Source organism: Bos taurus, chromosome 20 (assembly GCF_002263795.3).
Source record: "Bos taurus isolate L1 Dominette 01449 registration number 42190680 breed Hereford chromosome 20, ARS-UCD2.0, whole genome shotgun sequence".
Classification (NCBI taxonomy): Eukaryota; Metazoa; Chordata; class Mammalia; order Artiodactyla; family Bovidae; genus Bos; species Bos taurus.
The window spans coordinates 62,067,317-62,085,401 of record NC_037347.1 but is presented as its reverse complement, the minus strand read 5'-3'; the positions used below and the strand labels follow the sequence as shown (position 1 = coordinate 62,085,401).

At 42.9% G+C, this 18,085-nt stretch overlaps 1 protein-coding gene across 2 annotated transcripts in view; it reads right to left on the bottom strand.

Moving 5' to 3' along the window:
- Positions 1-18,085, bottom strand: part of CTNND2 (catenin delta 2) — a 1,099,643-nt gene that overhangs the window by 228,748 nt on the left and 852,810 nt on the right. For both annotated transcript variants that reach the window (XM_005221651.5, XM_002696428.7), the window contains exon 11: positions 17,371-17,584. In XM_005221651.5, coding sequence (XP_005221708.1) covers positions 17,371-17,584 — 214 coding nt within the window. The remainder of the gene's footprint in view (positions 1-17,370; positions 17,585-18,085) is intronic.

The following is an 18,085-nucleotide window of genomic DNA, read 5'->3' as shown; positions in this document are numbered from 1 at the left end:
TGCGGGAGGGTGCCTGCTCCCCATGCATATATACAAATGACATACTCAGCTCACGTATGGGGGCTTTCTCTTCGCTGCCTTTTTGACTCACATTTTATTCTCTTGCTCCCATTATCTGAAAGCCAAATTCATGGCCATCTCTGCAACCTAATGCAGTCAGCCCCCTTGATCTGAGGGGATGAGTTCCGAGATTTACAGTGATGAGAGACGGAAGAAGACGAGGGAGGAAGTAAGCTGAGGGCATCACCTGACTCCCCACAAATACATTATAAGTTCATCAGAATTTGTAACAATTCCTACTGAACAACTTTTAAAGGACAGCAGAAGACCCCAAACCTCCAAAAAGGCAAGCCAATCTCCTTAGAAGGAAGTAGGACCAAAGATTAAGACATAAAAAGATTCCCATTGGGTGCCTGAAACCAGATAGTGGCAAATCCTATATATATAGTATTCATGTGTTTTTTCTATACATATGTGTTGGCCTTAGTTGCTCAGTCATGTCTGACTCTTTGCGATCCCGTGGACTGTAGCCTGCCAGGTTCCTCTGTCTATGGGATTTCCCAGGCAAGAATACTGGAGTGGGTTGCCATTCCCTTCTCCAGGGGATGTTCCCAGACCAGGGAAAGAAATCAGGTCTCCTGCGTTGCAGGCAGCTTCTTTATCATCTGAGCCACCAAGTAACGTATAAATTTGGCACTGTAAGAGAATATCTGAATTGCCAGCATCACTACTCTTGCTGAACCAGCTGTGTGTGGATGTGTGTGTGCTCAGTTGTGTCTGACTCTTTGTGATCCTACGGACTGCAGCCTGCCAGGCTCCTTTGCCCAGGGAATTTTTCAGGCAAGAATACTGGAGTGGGTTGCCATTTACTACCCCAGATGAGCCAATTAATGGACAGGACATGCTGGACAAAGGGGCGATTCACTCCCAGGCATGAAGATTTCATCACACTACCCAGAATGGACACAATTTAAAGCTCATCAGTTGCTTATTTCTGGAATTTTTAAATATTTTGAGACCACTGTTGACTGCAGGTAACCAAAACTTCAGAAAGGAAAACTTCAGATAAGAGGGGACTACTGTTCAAACACCACTTTCCTCAGTAAAAGTGAAAGTGAAAGTGAAGTCGGCTCAGTTGTATCCCATGGACTGTAGCCTACCACGCTCCTCTGTCCGATTCCCTCAACTGAGCATTCTCTCTGCTCCTCTAAGCTCTTCTGGCCCTTTCTCAGTGCTTACTTTGTACCCATGTCTCCTCTCTTAAGACTTGATTGACAGCTCCTTGGGGGCAGAGCTCATACCTACATCATCTTCATATTTTATATCATCCACTCAGCCTTGCATGGAGTGTTGCTCAGAAGTACACCAGAGAACACAGGAAAGAAGGAAGATGGACATGAATACCAGCTGCTCAGGACTATTTCTTTATTTCCCTGGCATCACAGGTCTCCATGATACAGGTCCCTGTGCTAAGAGATCATTTCGGAGAGTCTTCTGAGCATTCCCATGGGAGGCACCTCACTGACAGCATCCAGCTGCCATGATGGCAAATGGACTCTCTCATGACGGGCGGGCCACGTGAAGACTGAGGCCCTGCGTGAAGGCAGTTTGACCGTGCAAACCCAAACCGAGATGTCTCTCCTCCAGGCTGAGTTCCAGCCTCTAAGGGACAACCAGGAAGGAAGTTTGTCTTTGAACATTTCATGGAGAATAACAAATAAAAACATCTGCTGGAAAGGAAACCAGGTGTCGGGCTGGGGAGGCAGACATTCTTTAATTCTCTCCTGTTCTCCAGGACCCGGTGGGGATTTCGATGTTGTGTTCGCTAACACTAGCTAATGTAATTTTTGTGATAATTGTAGAGCAAATAGAGCAAACTCTCAAATATAATTAGGGAAAAGTGCTTCTAATTAACTTGTAAGTCGTGGGTTGCAAAGTAGAGTCACAAATCAGTTATGCATTGTCAGACCTAACAAGTGAAACACACTGTACATTTCCATCCGGGCAAATAAACAAAGTAAGACAAAATGCCCCTGCTAAATACTTTCCTTTGAACCTTTACAACATGCTGGCATGCTCTGGAACTTAATTGCAGGTAAGCTGAGGTATATTTCACATCACCAGCAACCCGTGATCATGGTGAAGAGAAATGAAGACGACCTCAGACAGTGTGGGAACAGCCTACATGCTACCTCGGTGGCTTGGAAAAAGGGATACACTCATGCAATCGGCTCAGATGGGCGGACAGAGGTCCTGAGCAAACCCCAAGAGGTTTTGCAGGGAAGTAGAAGGTGATGATAGTGGCAAACCCCCTTCCAGCTCAAAGTACCAGCAACGCCAGTTGCTTACTGCGGGCTGTACGTTAGGTAACCGTTATAAGCAATGTCTGCTACATTTGTTAGAAGTCACCCCATGGCTTCTCTGTCATAAGGGCAACTGCATTAGAATAAGTGGTAACCTCAAATTATTTTTAATTCATAAAAAATGGTAGAGGAGATACACATTTTCATAACTTAGTTACTGTTAGCAATGCAATATTTTGGCATCTCTCAAAAATGTTCAAGTCACCCACAGTGGGGTTAACTGCTGGCTTGGAGAAAAGAGAAAGTGAGGTTCCTGAAACATCCATCCACGATCATGAGAACTGCTGTTGGAGCTTAGTAAAAATGAGTCCCAGGCTATGATCATAGAGATTTGGGGCCTGGAAATCGGTACTGATTGCAGGGGGTTGGGGAGTGGGAAGTCATGGTATCAGGCAGACAGGCTGGGGGGACAGAACAGGCATGCCAGTGGTGATGCTGGTACTTTAAATTTGGTCTCAGGGCACCACCAGGCATGTTCAGGGCACCCAGCATGATGACTAGTAAGTGGTGGGTGTTTAGGAATGTTTGTTCATCCCTTTTGGGGATACAAGAATGCAGGGAATGCCTCCATTCTCAGATCAGGCTGTAAGAATGTAAAGCACAGGAAACGATGTGACAGGACGGCTGTTGCTATGTCCACCGGTGAGCCACTCCTTGGAGTGCGCAATAAAGAAAGGCTGTGAGACTGGGTCAGCCGACAACATTATCTCACAATAACATATGGTAGTATAAACTCCTTTAAAAACACTGTATCAAAATGTATGGCTCACTGGAACATAGCTGTCACCATCTTGGCCATTGGGAACAGTGCAATATCCTGAGGATGGTCTCTGGCGAGAAGGTACCTGGGTATTTACCCCAGAATTTCAAGCAACTGGACATCACTGCTTCATGGCAGACATTCTACAAGCATTTGCTTAATGAATGAATGTATGAATTAGACCCAGAGCCTACAGAGCTGCTTCAGTCTCCAGGACTATGAGTGGGGGTGGCAGGAAGTTCATGGTCTGAATTTCCTAATTTGATTAGACTTGGCCTGGTTGTAGCCAAGGCGAGGCAGAAGAGGGTGCCAGGCTGTTCTCATGGGTGCCCACTGGCCCTGTCTCTCCTCTGCTCCATATCCAGGTTTTCTTCCTTGTCTTTACCTGGCCACCTAGGTCAACTTTAGCCCCAGCACCAGACATAGAGGCAGAGCCTTCTTCAGATTTCTTCACCAGCTACCTTGGGGTGTCAGGTCTCCTCTTAATAATAAATCCCTTTTCTTATGTCATTCATTCTTCTCACTCTTCTCTGGTCAAACCCCAGCTGACACACCCAGTGAAGCTATCTAAATGTTGGTAAGATGGCAGCAATGTTTACGATCCTACCTTCCCAAGGAAGAGACAAGCTGTATGAATGCACGATACCCTAATTAACCTTTTGCTGGAAATTTTGTCTTGTGACTCAATGTAAGTTCACCCACTGTGAACTCTGGAAGCCAGGGACTGCCAGACTTGGCCTCATTTGACTCACTAAATCCAAGGAGATCTTCATTTACTCATCTCCTCTCTGATGCTGTGGTTGGCAGAATGATGGTCTCCCCAAACAGCCACATCCTAATTCTCAGAACCCGTGAATATGGTAAAAGGGACTTAGAGGCTGTGATTCATTTAAGGATCTTGAGGAGAGTCTCTGGGATTATCCAGGTGGGCTCAGTCTAATCACTCGGGTCTTTAAGAGGACCATTCCTGGCAGCAGTCATGAGCAATGTGACAATGCAAAATTCATCAGAGACACCATGTCTCCAGCTTTTAAGACAGTGGAAGTGGGTCACAATCAAGGGATGTGGACAGCCACTAGAAGCTGGAAAAGGCAAGGTCTGTCCCCCTTAAAGTCTCCAGGAAGGAACATAGCCCTCTGGACACTTTGATCTTAGCTATGTAAAAGCCCAGTGAGACTTGTGTTGGGCTTCTTACCTCCAGAACCAGAGAATAATAAATTTGCATTAAGTGGCTAAACTTGTGGAAATGTGTTGGAGCAGCAACAGGTAATCAACATGAACTTCACTGAGCGGTATGGCCTTGGTGTTCTGGTCCTCAGTACATACCGGTGTCTGGGATAACTGCTCTCGTGGGCTTCGGGTAGCTTTTTCCCTAAAGGTGATGGGTACACGCTAGGGTTCACATCCCTAAACAGGAAGGTGAGTGGGAGCTGATGCTGAAATAAGGCATCTCCTGAGGCCCTGAAAGTATGTCACCAGTTCCAGCGCGAGGCAGCCCGTGCTGCTGAAGAAACCAAACCCCAGAGAACTCTTCCGGCAGGGCTGCAAATTATTTAAGAGGAAGGAAAATTCCAACTAGTCTGACTTAGAGTAAAAAAGTTGGGGAGGATGGTTTTTACACTTTAGTTAACTAAAGAATTGTGGACTTTGAACTTTAACACACAATGGCAAGAGATATCGATTTTTAGACTTTAATTCCTTTGAACTTTAATGTCTTTGGACTTCAACATGAAAGTGGACTTAAACTTTGATTTTTAATTTCTCCTTGGGAATTTGGTATTTGGTGGGGATTATATTAAAATTCAAAGCATCTCTACATTGCTGGCATTTCATTCCTGGAATGCCCTTGTTCATTTTTATCTTTTGGGTGTTGTTTAATATTACTGCAAAACCTCAGATGTGCTATGTTGGATAACATGGCTGGACATTATTTGGGATAAGAAATAAATCTGGGATTTATTTTATATCATGGGAAGACAGTCACCCTGGATTTGATTTAAATAACATGCTCTTCTGACCCATTTCAGTACCTCTTAGTGTAATTTATAAAATGCTCACCAGGAGTCCCAAGTGATCCCCCCAAAACTCCATGAAGATGGAGGAAAGGCTATCTTGACAAAATGTTTGACTCCTGCTTTAGGGGCTTCCCTGGTGGCTCAGACAGTAAAAAATTTGCTTGCAATGCAGGAGACCGGATTCAATACCTTGATTGGGAAGATTCCCCTGGAGAAGGGAATGGAAACCCACTTCAGTATTCTTTCTTGCCTGGAAAATTCCATGGACATAGGAGGCTGGCAGGGTATAGTCCAAGGGGTTGCAAACAGTCAGACATGACTGAATGACTAACACTTTCACTTTCCTTCTTTGGAGAGATGAGCCATGTCTCCAGCTGATTATACAAATAAAATAAGAGGAAAACAATAAGCTGGAGCATGTTAATAGGGAAAAATGCTTCTCCTCTGTTCCAGTGTCTCCTTCCATAAAGGGTGTTTACCCTCCAGAGTTATTTAACATTACACCCCAGAAATCTTTTGAAATAGTTAAGTTGGCTAGCAGACACAGAGTAATTAATGCTGCCAACTTGGCTTCTATAGGCAGTAGAGATAAGGTTTAGTACTATTTACACTTTGCCTGCCAAACTGTTCAAAACTCATGCAGGGAAGATGTTATTTATTAGGGACATAAAGAAATAAAGAAGAGAGTGGAAGGAGTCATTCAGCAGATGAGATATTTCATCTCATTTCTTTGAGCTACAGAATACATGGAGCTGAGTTGGCTGATGACACTGGTAAGGAAGCCAGCACAGTGCAGGACCTGGACACAGAAGACTCCATCCTGAGGACCCAGTGAGGTGGCCGACTGCCCTTGCAGAATTTGAGACCCCTCCCTCCAGGCAGAAGAACAAACAAGACAAACAAACAACTCAAATATTCTCCAAAGAAATTAGCTGCATTGGGGGAGAAATAAAAACCTAATGTGGATATCTGACCCTCAGAGAAGAACTCCCCTCATCAAGATACTTGAGGATCCCACATATTACAACTCAACGCCTACCTGCTCACCTGAAGTCAAGCTCACAGTTCACAAACTTCACCAATGTGCTCAGAGCTCAGGAAACTCTCTACTCTTCCTTCTTAAAAATAAGCAGGGAACTGAGAGTTTGTGAGTAGTAGTGAAAGTCTCTCAGTTGTGTCCAACTCTTTGCAACCCCAGGACTATACAGTCCAAAGTATTCTCCAGGCCAGAATACTGGAGTGGGCAGCCTTTCCCTTTTCCAGGGGATCTTCCCAACCCAGGGGTTACCATATACTTAAAGTAAGTCTGCAAAATCAATGAGGAAGGTTCCCATACAAACAGAAAAAAAAAAAAAAAAAAAAACTTGACACCACAGCAAAGTGAGATGACTCATGGTAAAGAGAAAACAAACCTTAGTTCTAAATAATAGCCTTAGAGAAATTCAGTAACAGTCTACATTCATAAAACAAGAACACAGAAAGTTCTTAGAATAAAATACTACTACCACTGATATCTCCTTAGACCCCTGCAAGAAGAAAAAATCAAAAATAAAACCTCATAGATAGGTTGAGGGAAATAGTAGATGCTGGAGAAAGCTTTCAACATGCTTGATAAAAAGACAAAGGGCTGCAAATTATTGAAGAGGAAGGAAAAACCCAATTAGTCTGACTCAAAATAATTCCAGAAAGAGAAGAAAAACATGAACGAATTTCTTGAAAAATAACAAGACAATTTTCTGGCACTGAAAGTCATCACTCTTTAAACTGGAAGTGTCCAATACCAAAGAATGTTTTCAAAGGGGCAACACCTAGATACATCACAGACTTTTACAGTATCAAGGATAGAATTAAATTACAGAAAATATTCTTGAGAAAAATAATTTTCTATCTGTCCATATCAAGTAAATATCAATCATGTGTGAGGATTTAGTACTGATATTTTCATAATTTCATCTCCTGAGCACAAGTTTTTAAGGAATTTGTACTTGTGTGCTCAGTCATGTCTGACTGTTTGCAACCCCCTGGACTGTAGCCCACCAGGCTCCTCTGTCCATGGAATTCTCCAGGCAAGAATACTGGAGTGTGTTGCCATTTCCTCCTCCATAGGAATCTTCCTGACCCAGGGATCGAAATGGTATCTCCCGTGTCTCCTGCATTGCAGGCAGATCCTTTACTACTGAGTCATTGGGGAAGCCCTTTATGGAACTTAAAGGACAGAAAACCAATAAAGAGAAGGTTATAGGATCTAGTGAATAGAAGTTCTAACCCAAGACAGCTATACAGTAGATCTAGAGAGCAATTATCCAAATCTGCCCCAAAGACAAAAGATTCGGATAGGGAGAGCCTTAGAAAACCAAGGAATTAATAATGACTGAAATCATGGACAAAGCTCAGTTGATGGGCATTGTCATTGATGATCCATCCAGATATGATGCTAGAAATGTACTTCATTGACAAGGATCATCACTTTGAAGCCACGGGGAAAGAAATGTGATTGCAGGTACCACATTGGTTGCTCATAAGGCAAAGGCTGATCTCTGGCTTTCAACTTTTTGAATCAAGTTATAGAAAACTTTGGAAAGACTGACTACATTTATAGAACAGAGTGTAATTATATTCATTCTCGGCAATAAAGTCAAGTATGGGTTCCCAGGTAGTGCTAGTAGGAAAGAACCCTCCTGCCAGTGCAGGAGACGTAAGAGACAGGCGTTTGATCCCTGGGTTGCAAAGATCCCCTGGAGAAGGAAATGGCAACCCACTCCAGTATTCTTGCCTGAAGAATCCAATGGACAGAAGAGCCTGGTGGGCTACAGTCCACAGGGTCACAAAGAGTCACACAGGACTGAAGCAACTTAGGACAGACGGGAAGGATGATGACAAAGGCTGGGAAAGAGAAGGGTTTAGACAAAGGAATACTAATAGCCTCATCTTACAAACGGAGTGATAAGAGATAGTGTCTATGTTAGATTGGGAGAAACACAGGTTTGCTTTTGAAGTTACTGAGTGAATCTGGAGAGGAACCAAGGATAATGATGTCACCATGTTAGAAAGAAGGAGAGAAAGCCATGAGTGATGAAAAAGGAAAAAAGTCTCCTTCCATTATGATAGAAAGTCAGTATTAAAAGCCTATAATAATTTGTTTAGATTGAGACAAGCATATATCTAAAGACACGGGATAAACACAAGAAAGCTAAAAAACAATGCAAAAGGAAGCAAAAATTAAGGCTGAATGCTTCTGAGGGAACTAGGAGGAAGACAGATGAGGTTGAGGACTGTTGCTTTCATTATAAGCACTTTTATATTATTTTTTGACCATATCTATTACAATTTAAAAATTAAAATACAATGCATTTGCTCAATTACCCTTGCCACATCTAATTCTTTACAAGTAGTTATTTTAAGAAGATGCCTCAGGATTTATTTCCCTGGTGGTTCAGTGGCTAAAACTCCATGCTCCCAAAGCAGGGGGCCTGGGTTTGATCCCTGGTCAGAGAAATAGATCCTGCATGCTAGAACTAAGTGTTTGCATGCTGCAACTAAAGATTCCCCATGCAGCAACAAAGATGGAAGATCTTGTGTGCTGAAACTAAGACTCAGCACAGCCAAGTAAATAAATAAATAATACTTTTTTTTTTTTTTAATGAAAAGAAGACTTATTAAGAAATCAGGGCAATAGAGCCTTATTTATTTAAAACACAGCAACACTTTTAAGTAAGCCTACATGGTCCTGTATTTATTTGCATTGCCTTATCTACCTGACCCACAAGTATCTGCTCATATTTGTGAACATATGAACAGCCTTGAGGTGGGTCTGCATTAGTTTCCTGGGGCTGCCATCACAAAGTACCATAGACTGAGTAGTTTAAATAGCAGAAACTTATTGACTAATGATCTCAGAGGCTACAAGTCCAAGATCAAGGTGTCAGCAGCATTGGTTCCTTCTGAGGCTGTGGGGGAGAATCTGGTTCATGCCTCTCTCCTGGCTTCTGGTGGTTTGCTGGCCAACTTTGGTGTTCCTTGGCTCATAGAAGTATCAACCCAGTCTCTGCCTTCATCTTCACAGGGCATTCTCCCTGTGTGTGTCTATGTCCAAATCTCCTTTTTCCATAAAGACATCAGCTGTATCAGATTAGGGGCCCATCTTACTTTGGCATCCTAACATAACTAATTACATCTGACTCACAATTTGAGGGTCTATGGGTTAGGACCTCAACATATAAATTTTGGGGGCAGATAACTCAACTTTGGAGCCCTTTGGAGACCGACTGAATTAAATCAACTGACCTAATGCTAGTAAGTAAATAGTTAAACTGAAGCCTGTCACCTTAATTAAAAGGAAAGACTACTTGGGTTACATGAAGCATAAAATGAAAAATATACTCTGCTCTTGGAGAAGTAGAACTCTTAAGGACACTTGCTTTCATCTGAAATAAAACTTATTTATTTTTATGGTTTAATAAAGACTGCTTTATTATGATTTGTAAAGCATTCTGAAATCTTTAGTTGGGCCTTTCAAAATTTAGGTTGATTATTTCCATCTTTAGAGAGAGAAAAATTGTATTAGTCAAGCCCAAAGGACATGCAGCACTTCTAATAAAGTTTATTTGCTTTGGAACATTTCAAGTAACAGCTAGCATATAACTGCTTCAACTGGCTTTAAATAAAATTCTGATCATCATCTCATAGTAATTATTGTACAGGAAGAAAATTATTTATTGCAAGGTCTAACAGGCAGTGGCAAAATGTATTCTGCTGTGAAGACATACTGTAGTACAAACAGGCAGCTGTTTTTTTTTTTTTTTTTTAAACATGCACGGTTATGGGTTGGGTGTAAATGTATGTAACTACCTCAATTTTTAACATTTTATTATTGTTCAAACAGTTTGCCAAGGAATACTCAGTAAATAATTTAAAGCTCTGCAAGATCATTTTTTTTTTTCCTTCTATCTTTCATTGTTTCTAATTTGGTGCTCTCAATCCTTCTGGATATAGACCCTAAGTCTGGTTTACAAACATGCTTTATTTACTTATTTATTTTTTGATCACTAAAGTTGTTCCTTTGAGTATTTGTTCACAAAACATCCTAGTTTGTAAATATCTAGAGAGGAATTCAAAGCATATGTCAACCTCGCTTCCCTTTTTCTTCAATACACATCTGTTTTCACCAACTCACTAACAGGCAGGAAGGAAAATACAACAGAAAAAACTCTGTGTACTAGAGGGGCCTGGAATGTCTTTGCTTCTTGCTGAACAATTAGGCTGGCTGAAGGATTACAAAAGAAGTGATGGGAATACCAGACCACCTGACCTGCCTCTTGTGAAACCTATATGCAGATCAGGAAGTAACAGTTAGAACTGGACATGGAACAACAGACTGGTTCCAAATAGGAAAAGGAGTATGTCAAGGCTGTATACTGTCACCCTGCTTATTTAACTTCTATGCAGAGTACATCATGAGAAATGCTGGGCTTGAAGAAGCACAAGCTGGAATCAAGATTGCCAGGAGAAATATCAATAACCTCAGATATGCAGATGATACCACCCTTATGGAAGAAAGTGAAGAGGAACTCAAAAGCCTCTTGATGAAAGTGAAAGAGGAGAGTGAAAAAGTTGGCTTAAAGCTCAACATTCAGAAAACGAAGATCATGGCATCCAGTCCCATCACTTCATGGCAAATAGATGGGGAAACAGTGGAAACAGTGTCAGACTTTATTTTTGGGGGCTCCAAAATCACTGCAGATGGTGATTGCAGCCATGAAATTAAAAGACGCTTACTTCTTGGAAGGAAAGTTATGACCAACCTAGATAGCATATTCAAAAGCAGAGACATTACTTTGCCAACAAAGGTTCATCTGGTCAAGGCTATGGGTTTTCCAGTGGTCATGTATGGATGTGAGAGTTGGACTGTGAAGAAAGCTGAGCGCCGAAGAATTGATGCTTTTGAACTGTGGTGTTGGAGAAGACTCTTGAGAGTCCCTTGGACTGCCAGGAGATCCAACCAGTCCATTCCTGAAGGAGATCAGCCCTGGGTGTTCATTGGAAGGAATGATGCTGAAGCTGAAACTCCAATACTTTGACCACCTCATGCAAAGATTTGACTCATTGGAAAAGACTCTGATGCTGGGAGGGATTGGGTGCAGGAGGAGACGGGGATGACAGAGAATGAGATGGCTGGATGGCATCACTGACTCGGTGGACATGAGTTTGAGTGAACTCCGGGAGTTGGTGATGGACAGGGAGGCCTGACATGCTGTGATTCATGGGGTCGCAAAGAGTTGGACATGACTGAGCAACTGAACTGAACTGAACTGAAAGGGCACAGTTGTTACATTTGAATCAGGTTTTTTTTTTTTTTTTGATTCATGTATGAGTGTCTAGGGGGTTCTCAGGCTGCTTGGTGGTAAAGAACCTGCCAGCTAATGCAGAAGGTGTAAGAGACATGGGTTCAATCCCTGGGTCCGGAAGATCTCCTGGAGGAGGAAATGGCAATCCACTCCAGTATTCTTGCCTAAAAAATTTCATGGACTGAGGAGCCTGGAGGGTTACAGTCCAGTTGGGGTCACAAAGAGTTGGGCATGACTAAGGATGCATGGACACACACATACACACACACACACACACACACAAGTATCTAACCTCATTCCAAAAAGGATTTGTGGAGGATCCTTGTGACAATGGAAGTGGAATGATCCTTTTTACTTATTACTCTCTACTCCACTCTTCCAGCCATCATCTCTTTTTCTGCTTGTCTAGTTAAGTTTCTAAAACATCAACACATTTGCCAGGGACATCTCTTTTAAAGATCAGCAGCCAGCGATGCCAGAGTGTGACAATTGACAACAGGGCCCCCAACCATCACAGAGGCCACCAGCAGAAGCTGTGCATGGTGGGTCAGCTGACTGCCAAGCCCAGGTATGCAGATATCCAAGGCTTAGCAAACACCCAACACCCACAGAAATCCGCATGCATTTGAGAAATGAATGACTAAGGAATGAGTGAAGGGCCTGGACTCACCCAGAAAAGCTTATTGGAGTGAAAAGCTCATCAAACTTGGGCAAAGACTGACACTGAACAGGACCCTGTAGGGCTTTTGGGCACAGATGCGTTTCTATGTCTCCCATTCCTTGTTTGTAGGGAACAGACTCCAGCCTCCAAGACCTTCCTGACTCTGGAAGGGCAGATTCAAACAATTGCTAATCAGGGAAGGGAGGGGATGCAGAGATAAGGGAGGGAAAGCCAAGAAAGAATAGTGCAGCCTTGGGGCAGGGTCCTCCTTCTGCCTCAAGGGATGTACATAACAATATCTTCTGAGCTCTTTAGAGGACCAGTTAGTTAGTTCAGTTTCTCAATAGTGTCCCACTCTTTACGGCCCCATGAACAGCAGCGAGCCAGGTCTCCCTGTCCATCACCAACTCCTGGAGTTTACTCAAACTCATGTCCATTGAGTCGGTGATGCCATCCAACCATCTCATCTTCTGTCATCCCCTTCTTCTCCTGTCTTCAATCTTTCCCAGCATCAGGATCTTTTCAAACGAGTCCATTCTTTGTATCAGGTGGCCAAAGTACTGGAGTTTCAGCTTCAACATCATTCCTTCCAATGACACCCAGGACTGTTAGGATGGACTGGTTGGATCTCCCTGCAGTCCAAGGGACGCTCAAGAGTCTTCTCCAACACCACAGTTCAAAAGCATCAATTCTTCTGCACTCAGCTTTTTTTATAGTTCAACTTTCACATCCATACGTGACTGCTGGAAAAACCATAGCCTTGACTAGACAGACCTTTGTTGGCAAAGTAATGTCTCTGCTTTTTAATATGCTGTCTAGGTCATAGCTTTTCTTCCAAGGAACAAGCATCTTTTAATTTCATGGCTGCAGTCACCACCTGCAGTGATTTTGGAGCCCCCCCAAAAAAGTCTGTCACTGTTTCCCCATCTATTTGCCATGAAGAAATAAAACCCCAATAAATGAAAGATGTCAGCATTCTTTATTCCAGAGAAGACCACCTGAAGCCAATTAAAGGAATCAGAGAAGCTCATCAAGAGAATACCTGTCTCTAAAGAAGTGCACACACCCAAATCTTAATAGCAACTTTGCCCTTGAATCTATGCTGTAAAACTCATGGAATCCTCCCAGGTTAGGACACAGAGTTTTTGAGGGTAGGAGCCCTCTTTGTCCCCCTTGGCCTGGCAAACCTATAATGCTATTCTTTTCTATCTCACCCAAAACTCTGTGTTTGATACTCTATTCAACAACAGTGCACAGAGGCTGGGTCCAAGACTCAGAAGGCAGAGAATAACACATAAGAGAAATGGAGGGTTGGATGATCCTGAAGTTAAATCGGATTGTTGTTGTTCAGTCACTAAGTTGTGTCCGACCCTTTGCAACCTCAAGGACTGCAGCACACCAGGCTTCCTTGTCCTTCACTATCTCCCAGGGTTTGCTCAATCGCATGTCTACAGAGTCAGTAATGCTATCTAACCATGTCATCCTCTGTCACTCCTTTCCTCCTGCCCTCAATCTTTCCCAGCATCGGGGTCTTTTCCAATGAGTCAGCTCTCTGCATTTGGCCTACTAAAATCCTTGCATTTGCATAGCTCTGCAGGAGCCAACAGAACCCTAGCTTTCACAGCTCACTTTGGCAGTTGACCATGGCTGGTGCTGATGATGAACACAAGTCTCTAAGCCTCTTGGAGCTGAATTCATTTGCCTTATTTGATTTTTGCTTCAGGCAGTGGAGTTAGCTTTGGCCTGATCTGCATCTGGATGCTCTGTCTAAATAGAGCTCAAGGAGTCTTGCAGGCTTCCAGGCGCCCTCAGGTGTCAGCCAGCGTGGACATTTAGAAGGCTTTGTTAGTACAGATTGGGTGCAGCGGCAATTCCTTCCATGTGGGATGCTTTCCTAGATGTTTTTCTCAAGAGATAGCTTGGCCAAGTGCTTCTTGTTTTTCAGTAGTATCCACCACAGCAACTCCAGAAACCGGGAGCTTCAGCAAGTGTAAATATTTTGACAACACATTTTTCTTTGAAACACGTGAAACTCAAGCCTGACATTCAGCCAGGTACAATAAGGCCCTGCCTCTGGGAAGATGTGAGTGAGTGCTAAGTCGCTTCAGTCGTGTCTGACTCTGTGCGACCCCATGGATTGTATGTAGCCTGTGAGGCTCCTCTGTCCATGGGATTCTCCAGCCAAGAATACTGGAGTGGGTTGCCTTCCCTTCTCCAAGGGATCTTCCTGACCCAGGGATTGAACACGCATCTCTTATATCTCCTGCACTGGCAGGCGGGTGCTTTAATAGTAGCACCACCTGGGAAGCTCACCTCTGGGAAGACAGAGAACATCTATTTTAGAAGCGATCACTGTCACCCTGAATCCATTTGGCTCTGATGCTTGGACAGTGTCATGGCAGAATACAGCACTTCTTCTAGCAGACAGTCTGGACCACCAACTCATGTTGCTGAAGAAACAGTGGGTTATGATATGACAGTGGGTGCAAACTTCTGTTCTACTCAAAAAAGGGGCAGAATAAGGCATCTGTTCTCTCTGTGTAACACATGCACCATTTTTCTTACAGCCAAAGCATCACCAGAAGGGGAAACGTGCTGACATTCTGAAGAATATCTCTGCCCTCGATGTTTCCAATTGGGGCTCACATAGAAATTCTGCATGTTGCTCAGGGGCACACATGGGTGACATCCAGCATCTTCAGAAGCAGTGTTGATGACTCGGGAGGAGCCAGCCGTCACGTTCTGCATGGCGGCTTCAAGCATCCCAAGGAGCACAGGGCATGCTGTGGCGGACGGCCTCATGGGACCCACACAGCTGCATCTCCTTTCTGATTGAAGCCATCAGTCACTTCACCGTTCTCCGTGGAGCCGAGTTTCTTTGGCAATGACCGAAGCCACCACAGAGAGTGCTTCTAGATAAGGCATTTGTGTTGCATCAAATTCAAATGTTGGTAAAATCCAATTCTTTTCGAATCATGAATGAAAGTGCAGGCACACAGGAGGGCGCTCCTTTGGGTGTGCTGGCCTCATACATCCATTGGGCTTCCCAGGTGGTATTAGCGGTAAAGAACCTACCTGCCAGTCCAGGAGATGTAAGAGACGCAGGTTTGATCCTTGGGTCAGGAAGATCCCCTGGAGGAGGGCATGGCAACCCACTCCAGGATTCTTGTCTGGAGAATCCGGTGGACAGAGGAGCCTGGCGGGCTACAGTCTATAGAGTCGCAAAGAGTCGGACACATGACTGAAGCAACTCAGCAGCAACATACAGCCATTAGCTTGGTCTTAAGGCACAGAGGCATCCACCCTGAGTTCTTTCTCTTACAGGCATTTCCAGTTGAAACACAATTCATGACAGTAAGGGCAGGTGGGACTTCCCTGGTGGTCCAGGGCCTAACACTCTGCCCTCCCAGTGCAGTGGATGCAAGTTCAATCTGTGGTCAGGGAACTAGATCCCACGTGCTGCAACTAAAGATACCCATGCCACAAGAAAGACCTGACACAGCCAAATAAATAAATATTTTTTTTAAAAAGGAAACAAAGACAAGTGTTAATAACTATAATGGCCGATTGTATTTTCAGTTTTTAACTCACCCCAAACTATCCTACATATCATAATACGTGCATAATACGCACAACAGGAGTTGGTCCTTCCCTGACCATGTCACCCCATGCTAGTTCAGTGTGAAAGATTACTATCATAACACAACAACCCTTCACAACATCTTTTTCCCCTACAAAGATGATCTTCCACTTAGAGAAAGAAAAAACAAAAGAAAAGGAAAAGAAAAAACGAAGGACAAAGATATGAGAGTCTACTTCTAATTTAGCTAAGAACATAAAGGAGATGTGCCTATGATCTGAAAGGATGCTAAATTAAAGACAATATGCTGAAGCTGGGAGTCTTGACCCAAGAATGAACAAATATTTATGACTCCAGTTTTGGCAATGTATTTTCTTAAATGAACAAGTGCAATATGCTTATCAGCATAGCTTCAGGGAAATTTTAGCGTCGAGACAGAAGGTCAGTGGAATCGTGGGTACTTAAAAGTTTTTTTTCTGAGAATCAGTCTTGCAATCCTCTCGACAAATACTTGCTTTAAGGAGTAAAAATGTGTGCATATGTGCAACAGGAGTTTGTCCTTCCCTAACCACGTCACCCATGTTAGTTTAGCGTGAAACACTACTATCATTTCACAACACTTTTTTTTCCCCACAAAGACAATCTACCACTTAGAGAAAGAAAAATCCAAAGAAAAGGAAATGAAATATGAACCAAAAATGAAATATCCCAAAGAACAGCAATAGCAATATGTATACTGCATACATAACATATATACATTATATACCAGGTAGGCCAAAAAGTTTGTTCAAGTTTTTTTGTAACATCTTACAGAATATGCATAAAACTCAATACATAAAAACCTGGAAGAACTTTTTGGCCAACCCAGTATAATGAGAAGAGTGATTTGAAATTCCATACTGAGGTCACCAATAACCTTAGACCCCTCAACAAGTAAAACTTCCCATTTAAAAAGTGAGAGGCAATAGTAAACGACTGGTTTCCTATGTCCATACATATTCCATGAAGGTATGTGTTAAAGGCTTTGCATAATCTCATGGATTAATCCCATGGCTTTATAAGGTAGTATAGTTATCATACTTATGTTCATTTCTTGAAACTCAAAAGTCCTATGCTCATGGATAAGGCTTTCTTTCATGATTACTTTAGAAAGAAAACTGCTTAACCTGTAATATTATATAAATTGGGGGCTTTTACTAAGCATCAACATTTTATTCAAGAAATTAACTGTTAAGGACAATAAACTCTCTGCTGCTAAGCACAGTATTATATAACTTATTACCAATAACTCAACGCCTTGGCCTTTCACCACTCATGATTAAAGTCATTCTAATGATGACTCAGGGTATTTTAAGGTGTCAACATTTAACCAAGTGACAAAGACTGAAAGACAGTCAAAGAATCTTAGGAGGGTCATGTTTATTGGATGCTAATTATTTAACATGACGAATCTACTCGCATGACATCTGATATCCTTTGACTTAAGTCTATCATTTGCAAACATGCACATATTTATTCCCAGGATGGCTGGTGTGATTAGCCCTTGGACAGGCCAGGACCCTAACACTTGGTTAGCACATCACTACCTTGCAGGACGATAGGAAATTCATCGTGAGCATCAGCCATGCTGTTACTAAGAATTCTGACCTGTGACCAGCTCCCGGATCTCCAAGTCAGTGGTCTTGCGGAGCAGCCGCACCAGGGCTGGGATCCCGCCACAGTTCTTCAGGGCGATTTTGTTGTCATCATTGGCCTTCCCGTACACCAAGTTTCTCAAGGCGCCACAGGCGCTACGGTGGACTTCAGTCATCCGATGGTCCAGCAAGTCCACCAGGAGCTGGATGCCCCCTTGTCTCCTTATCTGAAGAAGAGAAGGAGAGAGGAAGGTTTTACTACTTAAACTCCAATGGGTTTTTCATAGGAGGTCATTGCTACAATTCACTGCACTGAACGGAAGGCCTTTGGCAAAGGGAAAAGAAAACAAATTATTCTTCTCTTTAGATTCTATTGCTTTTACTTATTTTCATATCCTCCTGATAAAAATTCAAACGCATTTCCTTTCAAGTCATAGAATTTTGAAAAGATGATTTTAACCTCCTAATGGGTGTTCTCTCTATAAAAATATGCTACATACTCAGGGCATGAAGCAGACAGACGGGCAAAAGGACCTCACTCCTAAGACTTATGAAATGTAACCACTGTCCTAAAGGGCTGCAGGATTGATGTACACAATGTGAAAATTATGCGGAATAGGGAGATGCTCCCAACCTTTCCAAGGAACCAGAAGCCAAATGAGAAAGCAGAAGTCATACAAGGCTATTCATCTGAGAAGACCTGGAAAATAAGAACGTCACTCACAATG